Source organism: Canis aureus, chromosome 3, assembly GCF_053574225.1.
Source record: "Canis aureus isolate CA01 chromosome 3, VMU_Caureus_v.1.0, whole genome shotgun sequence".
In the NCBI taxonomy this organism is placed as follows: domain Eukaryota; kingdom Metazoa; phylum Chordata; class Mammalia; order Carnivora; family Canidae; genus Canis; species Canis aureus.
Genome location: NC_135613.1, coordinates 13,419,302 through 13,446,400, shown reverse-complemented (window position 1 = coordinate 13,446,400; position 27,099 = coordinate 13,419,302). Strand labels below are relative to the sequence as shown.

Genomic DNA, 27,099 nt, shown 5'->3' with positions numbered 1-27,099 from the left:
TAATGTTCTTAGATCTTTATTTTAAAAATGTGGTGTACACACATAAACTCTTCCTTCTCTCCCCTTCCCTTCCCTCTCCCTCTTCTCATCTGACCTGGAGGCATTTGCTCCTACATTCTTTTCCATGGAATGCCATCCAGCATGGTATATTTTTACTGAGGTTTATTCATTCTCTTACTGATGGTCATTCACATTGTTTTTGTCTTTATCAAAAAATACAATATACATTGATAAACATATAATCTTAAATACTGGCACTTTATTTTTTCTTAGGGATAGATTCCCAGGAGCGAGACTCCTGGATTGAAGGGTATGTGTATTCTTAATGTTAGAAGAGTTACACTTTATACATTTCTAACAGCAGTGTATGAGATGAATCTTTTCCCCTGCTTCCTTGCTTGGTAGTAGACAAGATGACAATTTAGAAAGACAAAGACTTACTGGACATAGATGTTCTGGTAAATCTGTTCAGGTCACTCATATTCATATATAGTCACAGCACATCAATGACATTCAGAAGCAAGGAAGAAAAAAGGCCAGTTATAGTTGCCAGTGACAAATCTAGTGTGTGATTTATGACTGATCAGGAGAAAAACTTGGGAATCTGAAATCAATACTTTGCCTCTGAGTTATGCAAAAAGCTTTTTTTAGGTTTTAAACATATGGAGAGATAGCTGAAAAGTCTAACTTGTAACCTTTAATGTGTGAACCTTTAAAGGAAAGGCTTAACTTGTACTCAAGTTCCAAAGGGAGATGCTTCTGGTTGATGACCGTGAAACTCAGGGAGTGGAAATGCCTCCTTTACACAGAATGGGGCAAAAATGCATTTCTAAAGTGGGTTGTGCACATGGACACTTAAAAAAGCATTAAGACATTTACTGACAGTTTCTTAAATTTTTTCTCTAAAGTCTCTAAAATGTAACATTTGTGAACCACATACATATTCTACTTTTTGTAAGACAATTTGTAAAATATTAAGAGAAATAGGGAAACACACAAATAAAAGTACAAGTAATTTCTGGGTTATACAATGTTAAAAGACATGCATTTGTATGTAAACACCCCACTGCAAAGTAACTGCGCACTAGAGATGGGGCGCACTCTTCAGCTGTGGTGCCTATGGAGAGACGGCCCACAGTGGTCTGTCTCTAGATCTCCTCTTAATTCTCTCTCACGTACATATTTATATAAATAATGCTTCTAGCAACCCCAGAAACAAGTTAAAACTTCAACCTTGTCTTCTGTTTATTGAAGAGGCAGCTGAATAATGTTGGTTGGACCGACTCTCTATGCCAACGAGCAATAGGAGAAAACATATGTAACATGCCACTGAAACTCTGTTACCTATTTCCTGTGGAATGCATACTGGCTTGGAAAGGTACTGAAAAACACATGTTTAGCATGGAAAATCTTATTCATGTCCCAATTATAAGAGGACAAGGATTTCAAACTCCCAATGAGAGTGTTAAATTTACATGTGTGGATCTAAGATAGGATCACACACAACCACTAAATTCCTAAGGTACTGATCCTTAATGCTGCTGCTCAGAATATTTCATTCTTGAGTAATTCACTGTAATACAACTAAGCATGTCTATTTACAATTGGATATATGCTGATATATATTCCTTAGTTGGGCATCATATCTAACTTTGGGTATAACATTGTTCTTAGGGGACCCTGTTTTTACGTGTTTTTTGATTTGGTAGATTGTATCTCACTGTGAACTTGTACGTTCCATCAGTACCTTTGTGCAGTTTTTCCCCAACGGGAAGGGTTAGGGTGGAAGGGTTTCCCACAGTTCCAGCTGGCTGCAGTCTCAGGGCTTTTCCCTCATGTGAACTCTCTGATGGACACTGAGTCGGGACTTCCTGCTGAAGGCCTTCCCACATTCCGAACACTCATATGGTTTCTCTCCTGTATGGATTCGCAAATGCAATCTAAGGGTTGACCTCTGGCTGAATGTTTTGCCACATTCAGTACATTCGTAGGGTTTTTCTCCCGTATGAGTTCTCATATGTATAATGAGTTGTGAGTTCTGGATAAAGGACTTTCCACATTCACTGCACTCGTAGCGTTTCTCCCCCGTGTGAATTTTCTGATGTATGATGAGGTTTGATTTCTTAAAGAAGGTTTTTGCACATTCGTTACACTCATAGGGTCGTTCTCCTGTATGAATTCTCTGGTGTGTAGTAAGTTCAAATTTCTGGGCAAATGTCTTGCCGCAATCACTGCATTCATAGGGCTTCTTCTCCATGTGTGCTCTCTGGTGTACAATGAGGTTTGACTGGTGCGTGAAAGCTTTTCCGCATTCAATACATTCAAAGGGTTTCTCCCCTGTATGAATTCTTTGATGTTTGATGAGGTTTGCCTTATGGGAGAAAGTTTTCTTACACACATTACATTCATAAGGTTTCTCTCCAGTGTGTATTCTCTTGTGACTAATGAGCAGTGACTTAAAGGAGAAAGCCTTGTCACAGTAATTACAAATAAAAGGTTGGACCAAATTTCTTATTTTCTGATGTTTAAAAATGGATTCTTTAAAGACTTTCCCACTTTTATTATATTCAGAGTATTCTAATCCATTATGGGTTTTCTCTTGCTTCAGATAGAGGAGTGCTTTTCCAAATCCATTACACTCATCAGCTCTCTTTCTTATATAGCTTCTATTATTATTAAGTAAGTCTGAATTAGATTTCAAAGTTTTTTCATATAAGTCATATTTATAGGGTACTTGCCTTAAAGAAACAAAATCTGTGCTCAGATTAAATGTTTTTCCAAAGAGATTCCCTCTTTCCTCAATTGGGGTTTGGTTTTTAAAAATGATAAATGGTCTCGCCTGCTCATCTGGGTTGCTGTGGTCCCTCTCCATCTGGTCGTCAGCCTTCCACACCTCTAGGAAAGAGCACACAAAATACGATCTGTCAGCCCCTTCCCTATAATGTTAGAGAATGTGAAATCTCCACAAATGTTCCATCGGGGGGCTGCCTCTTTAGGTAGGATTTGGTCTTCCAGTATTAAAAAGTCTCCAATGCATGGGCAGCCTGGGTGGCTCAACACTGCTGTCGGGCTCCTTGCAGGGAGCGTGCTTCTCCTTCTGCCTATGTCTCTGCCTCTCTCTCTGTGTCTTTCATGAATAAATAAATAAAATCTTTTTTTTTAAGTCTCTAATGGAAATTTTGCCTAATTCTTAAACTTTGAAAAAGAAATGGAAACTGACAATGGACACAAGTAGCATTGCCAGATTACAAAATGACCCTAAAAGGTGAAATAAAAACAAAAGGCAGCAAACATGATGTGGGAAGGAGATTCAAAATTATCCTTAAGGACACCAAACAGCACGGATCAAGAAAATAAGGAGTTGGGGCAGCCCTGGTGGCTCAGCGGTTTAGCGTCGCCTTCAGCCCAGGGTGTGATCCTGGAGACCCGGGATTAAGTCCCACATTGGGCTTCCTGCACGGAGCCTGCTTCTCCTTCTGCCTGTGTGTCTGCCTCTCTTTCTCTGTGTCTCATAAATAAATTAAAAAGTCTTAGCATCTTCACCTCCTTTTCTTTAAGGGAAAAAAGCCAAGGCAGATCTAAGCTTAGCAACTACCCCTCAAGCTCTGAATTATTGTGGTCTGCTCCTCTCTGCCACACAACTTCCTAAAGCCAACACTTCTCACAGGTCTGCAGAGCTGATCCTATTGCAAAGATCCAAATCTCTAAAGTCTGACTTTTGCAAATGGATGTTAAGACCCAGAACTATTTTGTGGGAAACAGAAAATTAATCAAGGGTCCAAGAGCCTTTTGACAGAAACATTTTACTACTTTTTTCTACTACAATATTTTTCTAATATGTTCCATTTCTTTTTAAACCAATCTTGTCCCTGCTTTTATTTGAAGGAAATTTACCCAACCCTTGACCTTTAAAACCTTTATTTTCATCTATGTGTTCCTGATTATTCCTGACTCTTGTGATCTTGCTGCCATTTGTGTTTAGGACAATATCACCCCACACTAAAAAAAAAAAAAAAAAGTGTGTGTGTGTATAATCTGTATTTTCCTTAAGGTTGTTAAGCCAATTTCATGACCTAAAATATCAAAGTCACCATTCTGGCAAGCAGAGAATACAAATGAAAGAGCACAACTAATCACAAAGGCTTAAGACAGGTAGACAAATGCCAAGTATGAAAGGAAAAATGTAAGACTGATACTTTAGGGGGAGGATTCTGAGACCTGAGGAATATAGGTCATCCAGTTTGGCCATCTCTGAAGGTTTGGAGATCTGAAAAATTGATTCTTAAAAAATATTTTAGGGGTACCTAGGTGGCTCAGTCAGTTAAGCATCTGCCTTCAGCTCAGGTCATGGTCCTGGGATGGCGCCCCATATTGGGCTCCTTGCTCAGCAGGGAGTCTACTTCTTCCTCTGCCCCTCCCCGCTGCTTGCACTCTCGTGAGTGGGTACGCTCTCTCAAATAGATAAAATCTTTAAAAAAAAATTTGAAATATTTCAACCCATTCATAATCCCTAGGCTATCACTTCCATTGGCTTCTGATTCTCCTTCCCTCTTTCACCATCTTCCCTAGAAAGTTGTGAACTTGCAATTCTTAATATCTATAAGGGCTATCTATACCTCTTCCTGATGCTTGAAAATTACATCTGGTTTGATAATATCAGAGAACTTGCTACTGGAACATAGCTTCTAACTGCTTTGACTTCTGAAATCCCTAAAATAAAGAGTGCAGACTCTCAAGTTCTTCCTTATCACTCAGCTTTAACAACTGAAGCTTGAGGCCAGAACTACTTTGTAATTCAGAAGCTCAGAATTTTTGGTTAATGCAGAAAGTACATAAATCATAGGCAAACACTGAACTACACCCGAAAGCTGTCCTTACCCACTGACAGTAAGTTGCTATAATTCTCCAGCATCACATCCATGTACAGGATCCTCTGTGAGGGGTCCAGTTGCTCCCATTCCTCCTGAGTGAAGTCCACAGTCACATCCGTGAATGAAACAGATCCCTGAAATGGCATATTGCTATTCATTCTGAAATGATCAACATTTGGTGATGTAGAAAGGATATGTGAAAACTTATTCTTACCTTGTTATAAAACATTCACTCACCATGAAAATTTATATAGAATACCAGTTATACATCTTCAAGGTTTCATGTTTCCAAAAATATTTTTTATAATAGTTAAAGCATTTATTTAGATTCCCCTATACCTCTGGCACTATCATAGCTGGCAAGCATCTAAGATTATAAAACAGTGTTCTCTGAAAATGTATATATGGAGATTAATACATAAATATGCAGTATTTAGTGTTACCAGGGCAGAGATGGTGCTCTGGTGTTTTTGTGGTATCAAACCAGACAGTATTAAAGAGTCAATTAAAGCTTTGAATATTTAAAGGCAAAATATGAACTTCTAATTATAAGACAAAATGTCAGGCATAAACAGAACTCTACCATATCCAAGTGATAAAAATGATAGGCAGAAATAAAAAAGTGGACCTATATCAAGCTAAAAGGAAACCATCAATATAAGGAAAAGGCAACCTACTGAATGGAATAAAATACTTGCAAATCATCTGATAAGGGGTTAACATCCAAAATCTACAAAGAACTCACAGCTCAACAGCAAAATAATCCAATTAAAAAATGGGTAGATCTGAACAGACATTTTTCCAAAGAAGACCTATATATGGCCAACATGAGAAGATTGCTCAACCCATCACTAATCGATTACCTCATACCTGTTAGAATGGCTCTTATCAAAAAGATAAGAAATGTTGGCAAGGATGTGGAGAAAAGGGAACCCTTGTGGACTGTTGGTGGAAAGGTAAACTGGTATAGCCACTAAGGAATACAGTATGAAGCCACCTCAAAAAACAGAACTATCACATAATCCAGCAATTCCACTTCTGGTATTTATCCAAAGAAAACAAAAACACTAACTTAAAAAGATCTATGCACTCCCATATTCGCTGCAGCCTTATTTATGATAGCCAAGATATGGAAACAACCTAAGTGTCCAATGATGAATGGAAAAGGAAATGTGGCAAACACACACAATGGACTATTACTCAGGTAAAAAAAGAAAATTTGTGGTCACTTGTGACAACATGGACGGATCTTGAGGCTATCATGCTAAGCGAAATAAATCAGAGAAAGACAAATACTGTATCATCTCACCTATATGTGGAATCTAGAATAACCCCAAAATAACCAAGCTCATGAATACAGAGAACAGACTGGTTGCCAGAGTGGAGGGTGGGGAGTGGGCAAAATGGGGGAAGAGGGTTTGTTAAAAAGATACAAACGTCCAATTATAAGCAAAGATGTGGTGATGTAATGTGCAGCACAGTGACTACAATTAACAATACAGTACTGCATATTTGAAAGTTGCTAAACTCTCATCACAAGGAAAAAAAACTGTAACGTGTATAGTAATGGATGTGTTTTTTTTTTTTTTTTTTTTTTTTTTTTAATTTATGATAGTCACACAGAGAGAGAGAGAGAGAGAGGCAGAGACACAGGCAGAGGGAGAAGCAGGCTCCATGCACCGGGAGCCTGAAGTGGGATTCGATCCTGGGTCTCCAGGATCGCGCCCTGGGCCAAAGGCAGGCGCCAAACCGCTGCGCCACCCAGGGATCCCAGTAATGGATGTTTATCAGAATGTGGTGATCATTTAGCAATATATATCGAGTCATTACACTGCACATATGAAACTAATAATCCTACGTCATTATACCTCAAAAAATTTTTAAAAAATGTTCACACTCACATTTTATATTAAGAACCCAAAGCTGGAAAAACGAATGTTTATCAATAATAGATTAATATCCTATAGTATATTAAAACAACTGAGTCCTATAAAGCAATGGAAATGAACTAATTCCAGCCACACAGGGAGGATTTCACAAAAGCTTCAAGAATCCTGGCTAACTTTTTTTCTTGGCCTGAATGGTGGCTACATGGATTTTATTCATCTACATCCACTTGACCAAATGATAGATACAATAAGAACTTTTGTATGGCTGCCAGACCAACAAGGAGGATAAACCTGTGGCACATTACTTTGACTCAAATAAATTAACTTTGACTACAATAATTTAGAAATGACTCCAACATCAAATGTGAAACTATTTTGTTTTTTTTTTCTCAGTGTTATTCTTCCATACTCTATACAAACAACTCAAAAAATTGTTGGATGAAACATAATTATGATCCAAGAGCACTAAAAGTGATATAAAGCATGACTGACTTGAAAGACTTTTGTCAAGACAGTATATTTTCCATCTGGAATGAATTTGGTGTTCTGGGTAGAAAGCCTATGCCCTGAGTAGAGGTGTGCCTACCATATTTGACATCCAGAGCAGACTATTTTTTAATACTCCTTCCTCAACTCTTCAGACTGTTAGATCTTCCTTAACTTATGATGGGGTTACACCCTGATAAACCATCATAATTGTGAAAATAAGTTGAAAATGCATTTAGTACACCTAACCCACTAAACATTGTAGGTCTGCTTAGCCTACCTTAAATGTGCTCAGAACATTGACATTAGCGGACATTAGTGGGCAAAATCACTCAACTCTAAGCCTATTTTACAATAAAGTGTTGAATATTTCATATAATCTATTTAAATCTATACCGAAATGATAAACAGAATAGTTGTATGGTACAGAATGGTTTTAAGTCTACTGGTTGTTTACCCTCTTGATCATGTGGCTGAGTGGGAGCTGTGGTTTGCTGCCACTGCCCACCATTACAAGAATATCCTACCACATAGTGTTTGTCCAGGCAAAGTTCAAAATTCCAAGTACAGTTTCTACAGAATGTGTATTGCTTTCACAACACTGTAAAGCAAAAAAAATCATAAGTTAAACAATCTCATGCTGGGGGCTTTCTACACATCTAAACTGTTGTCTCAACTTCACTTTTGAGTACAAGAATTTTCTTTAACCTATTCACATTTTCTCTATTCTGAATCTATAATCTTTCATCTTCAGTTATGACCTTTGATTTCTTAGGCCTTTGTGATTCTTCCCAACTGTCACTGTCCATGTAAGATTCCATACCTCCAAAATCTAGATTACACTTGTCACCATCTTTAAAACCCTTGCCCTACTGACTTCTCAGCATCTCCCATTCATAACTCCTAGCCTTGGGAAAAATTTTAAGAAAACAAAGGACATAAAGGTCTGAGTATTACAAATGACCTAGTTATACTCCACAGATTTGCAAGTAGCTTAATCAGCATTATTTCATGACATCTCCTAGGATTTTTTAGCCACTTGGCATGAAAGTAGAGAATGTAGGTCGTGGGTCGTACCTGAGATTAAGGCCATGGAGGGTCAACAATCAGAGAATCAACATTTTCTCAGTAGTAAATATTTATTACTATTATCAGATCGCTTCTAAAGTTATAGTTCAAAAAACAAGATCACTAGGAAATTTCCAAGGGACTAAATTAAGTACTAGGGACACAAAAAGCAAGATCAATCTTCCCCTTATAGGCAAGCTAGAGAACCCCTCAAGTCTTTCATCTGTTTACTGTTTCCACTGCCACCCCAATTATTACAAAAGCCTCCTCTTATTTTCTGTCTCCTCTTATTCTCATCTACCTTATATTCTAAAACTAACATCATTTTTCTAAAGAGTAGCTCTAGTATATGACACCTTGAGTAGATACTGAAAACTAATAAATAACTATCTCAGTATTCAACATCATTCAAATTTCTTTTCCACCCCTCTTTCCCATGGCTCTCCTCTCTATGCAAAGATCTTTCCAGGAAGACCACATTCTAGATTACTTAGGTGTGATCCTTCCATATTTTGAGTCTCTGCTCAGTTTTAAACCCAGGGATATTTTATATCTCTTGTGGCAATTTTACCTTGCTTTCTTTTGTTAAATGTATCTTATTCCTTCCTCTTTCCCCACTAGATAATTTTTAAGATTTTATTTATTCATGAGAGACACAGAGAGAGGCAGAAACACAGGCAGACGGAGAAGCAGGTGCCCCACAAGGAGTCCTATCCTATGTGAGACTCGATCCCAGGTCCTGGGGTCATGACCTGAGCCGAAGGCAGATGCCCAACAAGTGAGCCACCCAGGCGTCCAGATAAAATTCTTTAGACTAGAAATTGTATCTTGTTCATCTTTATATTCCTGTTAGCACAAAGTACATTAGTATGTTAGGCACAAACAAATAAAATAATGCTAAACTGAATGGAGTATTCAGTTTTATTTTTCATTATTTTCTTCTTCCTGAAGAGACATGCCACATAATTCCTATAGCAACATCCTAAGTAGCCAGCCAAAATAATATAGTGTCTGTACTGTTCATACTCAGATTATGTAAAGATTTTTTTTTAAAGATTTTATTCATCTATTCATGAAAGACACACAGAGAGAGAGAGGCAGAGACATAGGCAGAGGGAGAAGCAGGCTCCATGCAGGACCCGATCCTGGGACCTCAGGGTCACGCCCTGGGCCAAAGGCAGGCGCCAAACCACTGAGCCACCCAGAGATCCCCAGATTATGTAAAGATTTTAGTAATATTTGCTAAATCCTAATGTGTGGCTCATTTCTCTAAGATGTCATGCATGCTCCAATATGCTTGTCTCCTCATTAAAAATGCTTTTTATTCAGTTTTTTTTAAAAAGATTATTTATTTATTCATGAGAAACACACAGAGAGAGAGAGAGAGGCAGAGACACAGGCAGAGAGAGAAGCAGGCTCCATGCAGGGAGCCCAATGTGGGACTTGATCCCGGGTCTCCAGGATCACACCCTGGGCTGAAGGCAACACTAAACCGCTGAGCCAACTGGGCTGCCCTTTATTCAGTTTTAATCTATATGTTACTAGATCAATTCTAGCTTTATTTGTACTTGACAATTTCATTTGTATCTGGATATCAGTTTTATTAGTGGTTAAGCTTTTCAGCACCCAAGATATGATCACTCCATTCACGAAGTAAAAGTGATATCACCTCCACATTGTCAGCATAATGTACGTAGAGACATACAATGTGACTTGTCATCATCCAGGCATAAGTCATGGGTCACAAGGGCACCTGGGTGGCTCAGTGGTTGTGTCTGCCTTTGGCTCAAAGTGTGATCCTGGGATCCTGGGATTGAGTTTTTCATCCAGCTCCCCATAGGGAGTCTGCTTCTCCCTCTACCTAGGTCTCTGCCTCTCTGTGTCTCTCATGAATAAATAAATGAAATCTTAAAAAAGAAAAAAAAAAGAAAAAAAAAGTCATAGGCCACATAACCTCTCACAAAAGAAAGGAACAGTACAGAGTAAAACTAAGCAGGAAAGAAAGAATGTTAGAAAACATATTTTTAAAATATGTAACTGGATTTAACAGCAGGTTAAACACATCTTAAAAAGATGACTTGAAAACTGGATAGGTCAGTAAGGAACGGAGACTGAAACTGAGAAAGAACAAAGGATGGGAACACATCAAAGAGACTAAAAGGCACATGGGGTAAACTAAAAAGGCATAATATGGGGCAGCCCGGGTGGCTCAGTGATTTAGCGCTGCCTTCGGTCCAGGGCCTGATCCTGGAGACCCGGGATCGAGTCCCGAGTCGGGCTCCCTGCATGGAGCCTGCTTCTCTCTCTACCTGTGTGTCTCTGCCTCTCTCTGTCTCTCTCTCTCATGAATGAATAAATAAATAATCTTTTAAAAATTAAATAAAAAATAAAAAGGCATAGTATACTTGTAGTTGAGAGTCCCAGCACAAGAGGCAAAATGCAAGGAAACTACATGGAGACAATGGCTTAGAATTTTCCAAAACAGCTCACACATCAGACCATTAAACACCATTAACCCCAAAAAGAACAAATACAAAGAAAAACACACTTATATACACTATACAACTGATAAAAATCCCAGAGGAAAAAAGATGCACTGCCTACAAAGGCACAATAAAACTGACAGCTGACTTTTCAACAGAAACAATGTAAACCAGAAAATAACAGAATATCTTTAAAGTGCTGAAGATACTAGAAAATGAGTTGGCAAACTTTCTATAAAGGGCCAAGCAGTAAATGTTTTTGATTCTGCAGACCACATGCAGTCCCAACTATAACCAATAAAGTCTGCCATTGTATGGAGACAGCCGTCATAGGAAATATGTAAATAAATGGGCATGGCTATGTTCCAATAAAACTTGATTTATGGACACTGAAATGTGAATCTCATATAATTTTCACACCATGAAATACTATTCTTTTGATTTTTTTTTCTAGCCATTAAAAATGTAAAAAACACTCTTAGACTGTGGGCCATACCAAAGAAAGCAGAAGGCCATTTGGCTCACGGGCATTAGTTCAACAACCTGATTTAAAATGATGGCTACTAGGCACCTGGGTGGCTCAGTGGGTTAAGCATCTGCCTTTGGGTCAGGTCATGATCTCAGGGTTTTAGGATCAAGCCCCATATCAGGCTTCTTGCTCAGTGAGGAGTCTGCTTCTCCTTCTCTTCCTCCTTCCTGATTGTGATCTCTCTCTCTCAAATAAATAAATACAATCTTAAAAAAAATGGTAGCTACTAAATAATAAATGTCAGGTAAGTGTTAGCTATTTTTATTTACTACTATTGAATGATATGAACCATAAAGAAGACAATTAAATCTAAGAAGAGTCAGTTGGATGCAAAAAAACATCAGGGAGCAAAAAAAAAAAGTCAGCAAAAAAAAAAAGTCAGCAAAATATGTTGTTAAAATAAATATATATGGGGTATGGAAAAAGGTATTAAATAGTTAGCTGAAACTAATTTTAGGATTCCAGCAATTGTAGCAGAGGGAAAACAGGAAAATATTGTGTTTGGAAGGAAAATATAAATTGTGATTAACTTTTTAAACTTTGTTTAAAATATAAACAACAAAAGAGTAAGCTAAATCGTTAAAAGAATGGAAATAGGGGTGCCTTGATGGCTCAGCTGGTTAAGCATCCAACTCTTGGTTGGGCTCTGCATGGAGTCTGTTTAAAATTCTCTTTCTCCCTCTCCCTCTTCCCTTCTTCACTCTCTCTCTAAAATAAATATGTAAAATCTTAAAAAAAAAATAAAAAAGAATGGAAATATATTTTGACAGACCAGTAGAGGAAGAAAAGTGCTAAAAGTGCCAAGAGAAAGAAAAGCCCGGGGATCCCTGGATGGCGCAGCGGTTTAGCACCTCCCTTTGGCCCAGGGCGCGATCCTGGAGACCTGGGATCGAATCCCACATCGGGCTCCCAGTGAATGGAGTCTGCTTCTCCCTCTGCCTGTGTCTCTGCCTCTCTCTCTCTCTCTGTGACTATCATAAATAAATTAAAAAAAAAAAAATAAAAAAAGAAAGAAAAGCCTACTTCTCTCACTCTCTCTGCTGTTCCTCCCACCTGTGTTCCCTGGCTTACTATCAAATAAATGAAATCTTAAAAAAAAAAAAGAATAAACATTTATTTATTTATGTATTAGAGATTTTATTTATTCATGAGAGACACACAGAGAGAGACAGACAGACACACACACACACACACACACACACACACACACACACACAGGCAGAGGGAGAAGCAGGCTCCATGCAGGGAGCCTGATGTGGGACTTCATCCTGGGTCTCCAGTATCAGGCCCTGGGCTGAAGGTGTGCTAAACCACTGAGCCACCCGGGCTGCCCCAAATAAACATTTAATAAAAGGTTAAGACCCTTAGATAATTTTTTTAAGGTTTATTTATTTTAGTGGGGGAGGGACAGAGGGAGACCAAAAGAGAAACTTAAGTAGACTCCATGCTGAATGCAGAGCCAAACAGGGAGCTCAATCTTATAATTCTGAGATCATGACTCAAGCAGAAACCAAGAGTTGGACACTTGATGCTTAACCAACTGTGTTACCCAGGTGCCCCCAGAGAGTTAAAAAAAAAACAAAAAACAAAAAACAAAACCACATACTTTTTTACAAGAGGCAAACTTAAATAACAAAGCTTCAAAATAAAAGGCACTTAGAAAAGCTGGCACAGGAACCTCAATGATTAAAAAATTAGTGAAAACAGAATTCCAAAAATATGTATATGCCACAACTCCCAAATTCTATAAACTCTATTTAATGCATACAAAAAAATGAAAAAAAGAAAGTGGATACAACTGCACACAACTTATAATACTGGCTACCTCTAAAGTGAGGAGACAGGACGCCTGGGTGGCTCAGTGGTTCGGCACATCTGTCTTTAGCTCAGGGTGTGATCCTGGAGTACCAGGATGGAGTCCCGCATCGGGCTCCCTGCATGGAGCCTGCTTCTCCCTCTGCCTATGTCCCTGCCTCTCTCTGTGTGTGTCTCTCATGAATAAATAAAATCTTAAATTTTTTTTTTTAAAAAGTGAGGAGACAAGCTTTAATGGTTAAGAGGATTTTAGTACTGAATAAGGTGATTTAATGCCAGGAGTGACAGCCTGCTAGGGAGATCAGAGAACCATGACTGTGAGAAAGAGAGAGAATTCAAGTATGAACTATATAACATAAAGAAAAAATACTTACATATATACACATGGTGTACACACACACACACGCACACACACACAGAGTATGGAAGAAAATAGGCCAAGATGTTAAGTCTTGACTACTGGATACTGCAACAGATTCATAGTTATTAGAAAGAACCATATTGAAATTGATGCCATTCAACCGTTTTGATATACAAATCATGCACTTTCATACAGCTCAACATAATACAATTTTATTTGTATTTCTCTGCATTTTCACACTTTACAAAATCAAACAAAGGTGAGAAAAAATATAAACTACCATGCTGCAAACAGGAATTAAAAAACAATCAGAAAATTTTACAATACTGAATACAAAGAGGAAAGCCTACTAGTTTCAGAAGAGAACTGAAAGGTCACATTCTGGTAAGTAGAAAGGCCTTTGGACTTCATGCCTACAACACTAAAAAGCAATCACTTTGAAATTCTGAAAGAGAAAAACAATAAAACTGGACAAATATATAAAACAATTTGCAGGCACTGGAGAGCAACCATTGCAGGGCTATAATTATTGAAAGGACAGTGAATATGAGGGGAACCCTACATCCACAATGATGATAAAAGTGCTGAAAAATCAATCTTGAATTCTATATACAGCAAAAACCTCCCAAAAGGTATTTCTAAATGGTAGCACAGAGAAATAGAACCTAAGCAGCAAATGGCATTGCTGCTACATTGAAAAAATAAAAATTAGCATTTGGGTCTGCAAAGCAACTGAGATTTGGGGGCAAGGTAATGAAGATAAAGAAGACACAGAGAAGGGGCTCTAAAATTCGCCTCAGATCTTTGGCTGGTTCCTAATATGTGCAGGTAGGGCAAGTCTCTAGAAGAAATAGTAGATGGCAATAGTTTTGTTCTGGTAGATAAGTTGTTGGCAAAACAAAATTTAACATTTTGTTATGTGTCATACTTGTGTCCAGCATATAAACAAAAATTACTAGACATATGGAACACCAAAAAAGCAGTGATAAGATAAAAAAAAAAGGGGCGGGGGGAGAGATGAACAGAGAGTCAACAGTCTATATGCAGAGATAATCCACTGATTACAGTTACTGCATAAGACTTCTGGGGATCCCTGGGTGGCTCATCAGTTTAGCGCCTGCCTCGGCCCAGGGCATGGGCCTGGGACTCCAGGATCACATCCTGCTCCCTGTGTGGGGCCTGCTTCTCCCTCTGCCTGTGTCCCTGTCTCTCTCTCTGTGTCTCTCATGAATAAATAAATAAAATCTTAAAAAAAAAACACACAAAAAAACTTCAGATTAACTGTAAGCAGTATGTAAAAGAATACAGAAAGGGGTGCCTGGCTAGCTCAGTTGGTAGAGCATGTGACTCTTGATCTTGGGGTCATGAGTTCAAGCCCCACACTGCGGGTACAGTTTACCTAATAGAAAAAAAAATACAGAGAAAAAGATGGATAATGCATATAAAAATATGGGAATACTTCAACAAAGAACTAGAATCTACAAAAGGAAGCAGATGGACATACAGAACTGCAAAATATATTTTTTAAATAAAAAGATTATTTATTTGAGACACAGAGAGAGAGAGAGCATGCACGTGAGTTGGGGGGACAAGGCAGAGGGAGATGGAGAAGCAGACTCCCCCATGAGTAGGAAGCCCAAAGGGGGGCTGGATCCCAGGACCCTGGAATCACACTTGAGTGGAAGGCAGACACTTAACTGACTGAGCCACCCAGGCACCCCTGCAAAATCTAGTTTTTAACTAAAATTAAGAACTCACAATATAGACTTTAATAGAAGACTAGACACAGCAGAAAACAAGAATGGACTTGAAAACAAGCCAGTAGGGATCCCTGGGTGGCGCAGTGGTTTGGCACCTGCCTTTGGCCCAGGGTGCGATCCTGGAGACCCGGGATCGAATCCCACGTCGGGCTCCCGGTGCATGGAGCCTGCTTCTCCCTCTGCCTGTGTCTCTGCCTCTCTCTCTTTCTCACTGTGTGCCTATCATAAAAATAAAAAAATAATAAAATAAATAAAAAATAAATAAAGCCAATAAAAATATTTTCAAGTTAAAACAGAGAGGAAAAAAAAATGGAGGAAAACCCAAAACATAAGAAATGTGAGATATGCCCAAAAAGTTTAATGTACTACTGGTTAAAATATTTTTCAAAATAAAGGTAGGGACATCTGGGTAGTTCAGTCATTTAAGTGTCTGCCTTCGGCTCTGGTCATGATCCCAGGGTTCCGGTATCGAGCCACACACTGGGTTCCCTATGCAATGAGGAGTCTGCTTCTTCCTCTCCCCCCTGCTCATGCACGTACATGCTCTGTCTCTCTAATATATAAAATCTTTAAAAACAAAACAAAAGTAAAACAAGGGTGTCTGGGTGGCTCAAATGGTTGGGTGTCTGCCTTCGGCGGGGGTCATGATCTCTGGGTCCTGGGATCAAACCCCAAGTTGGGGTCCCTGCTCAGTGAGGAGTTTCCTTCTCCCTCTGCCTCTCCCCTCAACTTATGTGCTCTCTCAAATGAATAAATAAAATCTTTTTTAAAAAAGGCCAACTACGGATGCCTGGGTAGCCCAGTGGTTGGGTGGCTGATTTCGAATCAGGTTGTGATCCCAGGATCCAGGACTGGGTCCCGCATTGGGCTCCTTGTGTGGAGCCTGCTTCTCCCTCTGCCTGCATCTCTGCCTCTCTCTCTCTCTCTCTGTGTGTCTCTCATGAATAAAGAAATCTTAAAAAAAAAAAAAAGAAAAGGTAAACTAAAGGGCAGCCTGGGTGGCTCAGCCGTTAAGCATACCTTCAGCCCAGAGTGTGATCCTGGAGACCCGGGATTGAGTCCCACATTGGGCTCCCTGCATGGAGCCTGCTTCTCCTTCTGCCTTGTCTCTGCCTCTCTCTGTCTCTGTGTTGTGTCTCTCATGAATAAATAAAATATTTTTTTAAAAAAAGGCAAACTAGGGGATCCCTGGGTGGCTCAGTGGTTTGGCGCCTGCCTTCAGCCCAGGGCGCGATCCTGGAGTCCCAGGATCGAGTCCCACGTCGGGCTCCCTGCATGGAGCCTGCTTCTCCCTCTGCCTGTGTCTCTGCCTCTCTCTCTCTCTGTCTATCATGAATAAATAAATAAATAAATCTTTAAAAAAAAAAGGTAAACTAAAAGCATATATAGAGATAAAAGCTTCAAGAATTCACTGCAATATCATGTATACTGTTCTTGGATCATACTGAGGTACTATAATAATAATTCAAGGTGATCAAGGTGATTAGTAAAGTATATAAGCTGTAATCCCTACAGAAACCACTTTAAAAATACACCACAAAAGCACTAATCATAAAAAGGTAGGTATGGCTGTATTTATATAACCACAGATAAAGACAGGCATTCCAAAATGATAGAAAGATAAATCCATCAGGAAAACAGAATAATAAATGCACATGCACTCAATAACACAGCTTCAAATTACATCAAGCAAAACCAGACAGAACTAGAGCAATGAATGGACACATACACATTCATACTATCTATCAAGCAAGTATCACAACAGAATGAAGACATTCTCAGAAATGCAAAGTCTAAAAAAAAATCTCTCTCACATACCCTTTCTTAAGAAGATACTGGAGAATGTACTCCAATAAAACAATAGTAACCCAAATAAGACAAAGACAAGGGAAGAGGCAAACAATCAATAACAGAGCTGAAGGAAATCCCTAGGAGAAGTATGAAAGAGACTGCAGGATGGCAGTGATTCTCTACTGATTCCAAACTGCTTGTCATATAGTTTAGAATAGTGTAATTCAAAAGCAAGCATCTTGAGGGCTGTCATAAACAAGATGCCTACTGTATTATACCACCTTTTTAACCTGAGGGCAGAATGCCTGGGTAAGCCTGGCTCAGATTCTTATCTGTACTCGGTTTGACTTGTTTTGAACATGTGCTGATCTAGGATGCCTTGGATCAGGTAAGGACACTCACTTGTGTTCTGCTTTGATCTACTCCTGAGAGTTGGCAGTTGACCAATGAGCTAAGAAGCAAAGAATACAGAGCAACCCACTTGCTCTAATTATATTTCTACCAGAAACTCAATACCTGATCCATACTTTGACCCTGCCAGATGGCCCAATCCCATGAGCCCTATGTTTCTCATGACCTTGCCAATGACTTCTCCAAATGGGATTTTTGGAAACTCTCAGAAAAGCTGAAGCCAGACTATCACTCAGAAACTCTATTCAGCTCATCTTCTCCTAGAAGCCTTTATTTATGAACAGCAAAATTTCTAGACACAACTAGACTTATGCTTACTTGATAATTTTTGCCACACTGTTCCCCAGTAAGGCCATATCATTTCAGATTATCACTAATAACACAAGTGGTTACATCTCTTTTGCAAATACTGGCTGATGTAATTTGAAAAAAAAAAATGATTAAAAAAACCCTCAAAGAATATAAATGTAGTGATGTGAAGGGGCACCTGCATCCCAATGTTTAAAGCAGCAATGTCCACAATAGCCAAACTATGGAAAGAGCCCAGATGTCCATCAATAGATGAGCATATGAAGAAGATGTGGTAGATATATACAATGGAATATTACTCAGCCATCAAAAAACCTGAAATTTTACCATTTGCAATGATGTGGATGGAACTAGAGGGTATTATGCTAAGTGAAATAAGTCAATCAGGAAAGACAATTCTATGATTTCACTCATACGTGAAATTTAAGAAACAAAACAGAGGATCATAGGAAAAGGGAGGAAAAAATAAGATGAAATCAGAGGGGGAGACAAACCTTAAGAGACTCCTAACTATGGGGAAAAAAACAGGGTTGTTGGAGAGAAAGTAGGTGGGGGGATGGGATAACTGGGTGATGGTCAATAAGGAGGGCATGTTATATCATGAGCAGAATGTTATATGCAACTGTTGAGTCACTGAACTCTACCTCAGTAACTGATAATACACTATATATTAATTGAATTTAAATAAAAAAATGTTAAACCCCCCCAAAACAAAAAACACCCAAGTCTTAGCCAAGGGAACATGGGTGCATAAAACAGTATCTTTAGATCTTAATGTCTGGAAGAAAAAGAAAAAACTCCACCAATCAGAAAGAAAACTATGCAAAACAAGGTAATATAAATTCCAGTTATAGTTTCTCAAAATTGAATTTTATATTGATTAGGGATCTAGATAAGTGGTAAAATCTTTAAAGAAAGGATAATAATTCACAAAAATGTTAAGATAGTGGCTAGTACTAGGAAGACTGAATCAGAGAATGGACCATAAGAACAGAGAACATTTCTTATTTTTTAAAAAATATTTTATTTATTCATGGAAAGACACAGGGACAGAGAGGCAGAGACACAGGCAGAGGGAGAAGCAGACTCCATGCAGGGAGCCCAATGTGGGACTCTATCCTGAGACTCCAGGATTATGCCCTGGGCCAAAGGCAGGTGCTAAACCGCTGAGCCACCCAGGCGTCCCTTCTTTTTTTTTTTTTTTTTTGTAAGATGTTATTTATTTGAGAGAGAGAGAGAGCCCGTGCGCTCACATATTGGGAGTGGGCAGACTGAGAGGGAGAAGCAGGCTCCCTGCTGAGCAGGGAGCCCAACTCTGGGCTCAATTCCAGGACCCTGGGATCATGCCCTGAGCCGAAGGCAGATGCTTAACCGACTAAAGCTACCCAGGTGCCCCAGAGAATGTTCTATTTCTCAATTTGGGTATGATACATGGGTGCCCATTTTACTATTACTCTTTAAGATATACATATTTGTTATACACATTGTTGTGTTCTTTTTAAATAATATTTTATTTATTTATTCATGAGAAACACACAGAGAGAGGCAGAGACATAGGCAGAGGGAGAAGCAGGCTCCTTGTGGGGAGCCTGATGTGGGACTTGATCCCAGGACCCTGGGATCACGACCTGAGCCAAAGGCAAACACTCAACCACTGAGACACCCAGGTGCCTCTGTTATACACATTGTTATACTGTGTACAGAATATTACAATGCTCTAAATACCCTTCTGTATATATACTACATTACACAATAAAAAAAAATTGAGGAAACCCTATGTTCTGATATGTAAAGTCTTCAGATATGTTATTCAGTGATAAAAATATAAAATCAAGAAAATGAAAAGACAAGCCACAGATAGGGAGAAAATCTTTGCAAAATATGTAACTGATAAAGGACTGGTATCCAAAATATATAAAAGAATTCTTAAAAATCAACAATATGAAAGTAAACAGCCTGATTTAAAAATGAGCCAAAGAGACCTCACAGACACCTCATCAAATAAAATATACAGATGGCAAATAAACATAGGAAAAGATGCTCAACATGTCAGAAAGGAATTGTAAGTTAGAATGATATACTGCTATGCACCTATCAGAATGGCCAAAATCTACAACACTGACAGCACCAAATGCTGACAAGTATATGGAGCAACAGGAACTCTCATTCACTGATGGTGAGAATGCAAAATGGCACAGACACTTTGAAAGACACTCTGGCAGTTTCTTACAAAACTAAACATACTCTTACCATATAATCTAGCCATTACACTCCTTAGTATTCACTCAAATTATTTTATTTCCTGCACAGGACTGTTTGTAGCAGGTATCATAACTGTCAAAACCTGGAAGCAACTATTCAATAGGTGAATAGATAAATAAATGGCGGTGTATCCATATAACAGAATATCATTTGGTGGTAAAAAGAAATGATCTATCAAGCCATGAAAAGATATATAGGAACTTCACATGCACATTTCTAAGTGGAAGAAACTAATGGTTATATACTATAGGACTCCAACTATATGACATTCTGGAGAAGGCAAAACTATGTGCACAGTAAAAAGATCAGTGGTTTCCAAGGGCTCAGGAGAGGGAGAGGAGGATGAACAGATGGAGCACAGGGGATTTTTAGGGCAGGAAACTATAGTGGTGGATACATGTTATATATTTGTCAAAATCTATAGAATGTACAATATCAAGAATAAAACATAATGTAAATACAGATTTGAGTTAAAGTGTCCATATTGGCTCATGAATTGTAACAAGTGTTCCACATCAATGCAAGATGTTAATAACATGGTTAACTGTGTGGAAGGAGTGAAGGAGTATATGGGAACTCTGTACTTTTTGCTCACATATTCTGTAAACTCAAAACTCCTCTAAAAAAACGAAGTCTTTTAATTAAAAACAAAACACATAAAACAAATCAGCATGATTAATATGCTATCTCAAATAACCTATATTTGTACTTGTATAAATATGTACATATAAACTCTGGAAAGCTACTTAAGAAAGTAATGACAGTGGTTACTTGTGGAATTTGGGGGAGAATTTAAATACATATCCAAAGATTTACTGAGTTCTCTGGCATTATGCTGATTTGATTGAAAAAATAAAATACACACAAAACCCTGTATTTACAATGAAGAATGCTATATAAAATAACCAGACACAAAGTGATAAACCCATTGTTTCTGAGAATGTCCAAAACGCCATCTATATGAAGATCCATAAAATTTATTCAGACCTAATACCAGAGAACCAAGGAGATGATACTCATAATCAATTCAAGGCAATTAACTTGGTTTGCTTTTTGGCTTCTGGTATTGATCAATCATTCTTATTATGTTTTCCTTGAGTTTCAGTCATCTATGCCTTTCTATTTCATTTTCTGGGTCTTTATAAACTTCCTCAGATGCACTGAAAAATAAAGTTGGGAAAAACAATCAACTCACCTGGGATTTGTTCATTTTTTGCAGTTTTTAGGGGAAGGCTGAGAACTATGAAAGCAGAACTGGAAGAGAAAAAAAAGGAAGATATTTTTATTAATGATCTGACCTGCCTGGGAACCCCTACAATGACTTTTTTACAGATCCTTACACATCATTTAGGAAAACACCATCTACTGGGATAGTCCCTTGCCTTTTCAGAAGAGACAAAGAGAGGGCACCTGGTGGCTCAGTTAGCTGAGCAGCCAACTCTTGATTTTGGCTCAGATCATGATCTCAGAGTCTTGGGATTGAGCCCTGCATTGGGCTCCTTTTTATAAAGATTTATTTATCTATTTTAGAGCAAAAGAGAGGATGAGCCAGAAGTACAGAGGGAGAGAGAATCTCAAGCAGACTACACACGGAGCACAGAGCCTGATGCAGGGCCCAATCCCATGATCCTGCAATCACAACCTGAGCCAAAATCAAAAGTTGGACACTTAATCGCCTTAGCCATCCAGTTACCCCTAAATAAATCTTTTTTGAAAAAAAGAAGGGACAGGAAGGATTATACGGGCAGCACTCACCTTCCATCAAACATTATGAGACACCAGAAAAGGCAAGACTAAAACAATCTACTATCAAGAGACAAAACAACCAACACAAGCTTCAATGGATGAAATTATCAGACAAGGAATTTAAAACAAAACAACTATGACTCGTATTTTAAAAGCTTTAATGGAAAAGATGGACAACATGAATAAACAAATGGGAAATTTGAAAAGAGAAAGAAATCAAACAGAAAAGACAGCACAGTAACAGAGTTGAAAGAATACCTTCAACAGGTTCAATAGTGGACTCAGAGGAAATTTTCAGTAATTCTGAAGACAAGTCAAAAGAAATTACCAAAAATGAAACACAAAGTAGAATGAAAATAAATAAACAGAATCCAAAGGCCATAGTACAATATCAAACAGCCTAACAAACATGTTGTTGGAATCCCAAAAGTAAAAGAGAGAATGGGACAGAAGTAGTATCTGAAGACGGGATGCCTGGGTGGCTCAGTGGTTGTGTGTCTGCCTTCTGCTCAGGTTGTGATCTCAGGGTCCTGGGATCGAGTCCTGTGTCCGGCTCCCTGTGGGGAAGCGGTTTCTCCCTCTGCCTATGTCTCTGCCTCTCTCTGTGTCTCTCACGAATAAATGAATAAAATCTTAAAATATCTGAAGACATACTGACCGAGAATTTTCCAAAAATAAGGAATGATATCAAACTATAGGTCCAAGAAGCTCAAATAATTTATTCAAACAGGATAAACACCAAACCAAACCATATGCAACACATCATATTCAAACCATTGAAAACTGAGGTTAAATGTAAAGTCTTAAAAGAAGCCAGAAAATTGACACATTATATAGAGGATCAAGATGAAGAGTCATAGCCAATTTCTCATTAGAAATTACACAAGCCAGAAGATAATGCAGTGACATCTTTAAAGTACTTAAAAAAGGGAGAGGGGCAACTATCAACTAATTCAGTATTCTATACCCAACAAATATATCTTTCAAAAACTGAAACAAAATCCAGAATTCATTACCAGTAGACTTGTACTACAAGAAATACTTAAAGTAGTTCTTCAGGTTGAAGGAATATGATACCAGACAAAAACCTGGATCTACATAAAGAAATAAAGATCTCTGGGAATGGTTAAAATAACGATGACTCTAAAGGAAAGTTTTTCTTACTTTTAATCACTCTAAAAGATAACTGATTTGTCAAAAAATAGCAAAGTTTTATAGGCTTACGGCATATGTAAAAGTAAAATACGTGAAAATAGCACAAAAGATGGGATGATGAAATTAGAAATATACTATTGTAATGATCTTATATTACACATAAAATGATATAATATTACTTAAAGGTCCACTGTGATTAACCCCAGCTGTATATTGTAAACCCTACAGCAACCACAAAAAAATTTTTTTATAAGAGGTATAAATGATAAACCAATACTGGAGATAAAAAATGAAATCAGGGGCAGCCCCAGTGGCTCAGCGGTTTAGCACCACCTTCAGCCCAGGGCCTGATCCTGGAGACCCAGGATCGAGTCCCACGTTGGGCTCCCTGCATGACCCTGCTTCTCCCTCTGCCTGTGTCTCTGCCTCTCTCTCTCTCATGAAAAAATAAATAAAATCTTTAAAAAATGAAAGCATAAAAGTACTGACTAATCCAAAATAGTCAGAAAACAAAGAAAATAGGAATGAAGACCAAATAGAACAAGTAGGAAAACCAGCAAGATGGCAGATTTTTTTTTTTTTAAGATTTTATTTATTTATTCATAGACAGAGAGAGAGAGGCAGAGACACAGGCAGAGGAAGAAGCAGGCTCCATGCCGGGAGCCCGACGTGGGACCCCATTCCAGGTCTCCAGGATCACACCCCAGGCTGCAGGTGGCGCCAAACCACTGCGCTACCGTGGCTGCCCAAGATGGCAGATTTTAATCAAACCACACTGATAGTTGGTATAAATACACCAAGTAAATGATAGAGGTCATCAAATTGAGGAGGGGGGGGGAAGCAAGGCCAAACTATTTATAAGCAGTTTGAAACATAAAAACAGCTAGATCAAAAGTAAAAGGGTGGGGGCGCCTGGGTGGCTCAGTCAGTCAAGTATATCTTACTTTTGGCTCAGGTCATGATCTCAGGGTCTCAAGATCAAGCCCTCCATGGGGCTCCATGCTCAGTCCCTCTCCTTCTGCTCCTCTCCCTACCTCTTTCTCTCTCCCTCCGTTTCTCTAAATGAATAAAATCTTCTTTTAAAAAGTAAAAGGATGAAAAAGATATGATTTGTAGACACTTTCAAAAGAATACTAGAGTGATTATATTAATAGCAAACAAAGCAGACTTCAAAATATTATCAGCTAGTGATATTACATAATGTCACTGTGATAGAGAACACCTGATAAATGTGTCAAATGAGGGATCCCTGGGTGGTGCAGCGGTTTGGCGCCTGCCTTTGGCCCAGGGCGTGATCCTGGAGACCCGGGATCGAATCCCACGTCGGGCTCCGGGTGCATGGAGCCTGCTTCTCCCTCTGCCTATGTCTCTGCCTCTCTCTCTGTCTCTCTCTGTGTGACTATCATAAATAAATAAAAATTAAAAAAAAAATGTGTCAAATGACCAGGAGACATAACAATCCTAAATGTGGGCTGGGTGGCTCAGTGGTTGAGCGGCTGCCTTTGGCTCAGGTCATGATCCCGGGCTCCTGGGATGGAATCCCACATCAGGTTCCCCACAAGGAGCCTGCTTCTCCCTCTGCCTATGTCTCTGCCTCTCTCTCTGTGTTTCTTGTGAATAAATAAAATCTTTAAAAATACAAACAAAAAAACCCAAACAATCCTAAATGTATATGTACCTAAAAAAAGAACTTCAAAATACAAGAAGTAAAAATTGATAGAACTAAAAGAGAAAAAATAGATAAATCCACAATAACGGTTGGAGACGTCACTACTCTTTTCTCAGTGAGCAACAGAACAGGTAGACAGAAAACCAGTAAGGATATAGAAGAATTGAACCACCCTATCAACCACTCTAACCCATTTCATACTTATAGAAGAGCCCACCAACAGCACAAGTCATTAAAGTACATATTAAAAATTCCTAAGATAGATCATATTTTTGGCCAGAAAACAAACCTGAAGTTTGAAAGAACTGAAATTTGTAACACAGTATATTCTTTGACCTAAATAGAATTAAACTAGAAATCAATTAAGAAATGGAAATTCCTTCCTTCCAAATATTTGGAAATTAAACAGACTTCTAAATAACCAAGGGAGTGAAAAGTCACAAAGAAAGCTTCAAAAAGCATAGGACTGAATTCATGGAAATGAAAGCACAACATATCAAACTTGGAGGAATATAGCAAAGTAGTAATACAGCATTAAACTATTAACTATATTAACTGTAACTATAAACGTTGCATTAAACTATATCAGAAAAGAAGATTTTAATCAATGACCTCAGCTTCCACCTTGAGAAATCAGAAAAAGTTAAACCCAAAGCAAGCATAAGGAAGGAAATAATAAAGCATAGAAATCAATAAAACTCAAGACAGAAAAACAACAGAGGGATTCCTGGGTGGCGCAGTGGTTTGGCACCTGCCTTTGGCCCAGGGCGCGATCCTGGAGACCCAGGATCGAATCCCACCTCGGGCTCCCGGTGCATGGAGCCTGCTTCTCCCTCTGCCTGTGTCTCTGCCTCTCTCTCTCTGTGTGACTATCATAAATAAATAAAAATTAAAAAAAAAAAAGAAAAGAAAAACAACAGAGAAATTCAATAAAACCAAAAGTTATTTGAAAAGATCAATAATACTGAAAAACCTCCAGTCAAACTGACCAAAAGGAAGGAAAAAAAAAATGGAGACCAATTATTAATATCAAAAATGATGGAAGAGTCACTACTACAGATGCTATAGATATTAAAGAGTTATTCTTTAATAAAAATAACCATCAGCCACACTAATTAAAGAGGCAAAAAAAAAAGGGGGGGGGGAGAAATCCCAAATATACAAAATAAGAACAGTAGAAAATATCAACAAAAAACGAGAAAAAATATGAAATGGGAAAATGATTACATCTTAAATAGAAATAAAATACATATGAATAAAGTCGAGAAAAATGATAAACTTCTGAAAATAAGATTATAAAGTGCTGTTAAGGGGGACAAAACAAAACAGGACCTGAACACTGGTAAGGCCTACAGTAAGACCCAACATCATAAAGGTGTCCACTGCCCCATATTAAATGCAGCTATTAATAGGATCATAAAAATATAGAATTTTTTTAAAACTATAACTGATTCTAAAGTACCAGTGGGAAATCATAAGTCAACTTGCAAAGTCTCAAAAAGTGGTGAAGGCTTCTGGACGTCATAAAAAAGGAAGAGTAAAAAAAAAATTTAAAAAAAATTTTAAAAAAGGAAGAGTGAACTAACTATAGAGAAATTCAAAACGCCTGCAGGGCAAAACTACCCGGGAGTGAAATCAAAAGGCACGTGGAAAAACATGTGCCATTCGCACAAAGTGGCTGGCCGCGTGCTGTCGGGTACTGCGCCCATCTGAGCCTCGGTTCTTCTACAGCTGCGACTGAGATGCTAGCGGCGTCACAGGCGAGGTGTAAGGATTAGACGAAGACCTGGCTGAAGAGGGTTTTGCAAGGTCAGCGCCGTCACTTGGCACGCCTTGTGCGTCAGGTAACTTGCCGGGGCTCTCACTGCGCGCTGCACCTGGCGAGGCTCGCGGACGCCACGCGCGGCTTCCGGGCGCCGCCAGGTGTGTCCGGCCCCGGCCCCGCCCCGCCCCGCCCCCGCCCGCGGCCGGGCCCCGCGCCCTCGGGGCCTGGTCACGCGCGCGCCCGCTCGGGCTTCCGGACTCGCTCCCGCGCGGCAGGAGACCCCGGCGGCCGTTCGGCGGCGCTTCTCCTGACAAAGGGAGGAAGGCGAGCCCTCGCCGCCGCCCTCCCTCGCCGCCGCCGTCTCCGCCCCCGCACGTCCGGCCAGGCTGGCCCCGCCAGCCCCGCGCCGAGGACAGCGCCGGGCGGCCCCCGACGCCGCCCCGAGGGTCACCGCCGCCTGCGAGCAGCCGAAGTTTGGGCTCCCACCCCGCGCAGACAGGAGCCCATCCCTCATCTCCTTCCCCTCGGCCCCCAGGCCCCGCGGAGCTGCGTGGCGGGCCCCCTCATACCTGGAGGGGCACAGCCTCCACTTGTGGCTCAGTGCCAGGCCGGGTCACGGCGCGTGTCGGTGAAGACGCGCGGAGACCGGGGCCCTGTCACCCACTCGCGGCAGGAGGTGGGGGAAGGGCAGCCACCGGCGCGCTCGCAGCATTGCACATGCGCAGACGC

General features: G+C 39.4%; 1 protein-coding gene across 5 annotated transcripts; it reads right to left on the bottom strand.

The window, feature by feature from the left end:
• ZFP1 (ZFP1 zinc finger protein) lies at positions 1 to 27,099 on the bottom strand. Of its 5 annotated transcripts, XM_077890859.1 has the most exons (5): positions 26,940 to 27,099; positions 21,231 to 21,289; positions 15,362 to 15,481; positions 4,879 to 5,005; positions 1 to 2,895 (listed from the first exon to the last, which is right to left on the bottom strand). In XM_077890859.1, exons 2-5 carry the CDS (start codon positions 21,243 to 21,245, stop codon positions 1,820 to 1,822), a joined length of 1,338 nt encoding a protein of 445 aa, XP_077746985.1. In that variant the 5' UTR covers positions 21,246 to 21,289; positions 26,940 to 27,099; the 3' UTR covers positions 1 to 1,819. The 5 variants fall into 5 exon arrangements, with proteins under 5 accessions (XP_077746985.1, XP_077746991.1, XP_077746989.1 ...); XM_077890865.1 differs by lacking the exon at positions 15,362 to 15,481; XM_077890863.1 differs by lacking the exon at positions 15,362 to 15,481 and having other exon boundaries at positions 4,879 to 5,030; positions 26,940 to 27,098.

Bases quoted from the DNA above. Each gene is read 5' to 3' on its own strand.
- ZFP1 (XM_077890859.1), bottom strand. The intron at 5,006-15,361 runs GCAGGTGCCAAA...ATGCCATTTCAG, and splicing joins GATCGCACCCTGGGCCAAAG to GGATCTGTTTCATTCACGGA. The intron at 2,896-4,878 runs GTAAGGACAGCT...GCTCTTTCCTAG, and splicing joins TAGCAACTTACTGTCAGTGG to AGGTGTGGAAGGCTGACGAC.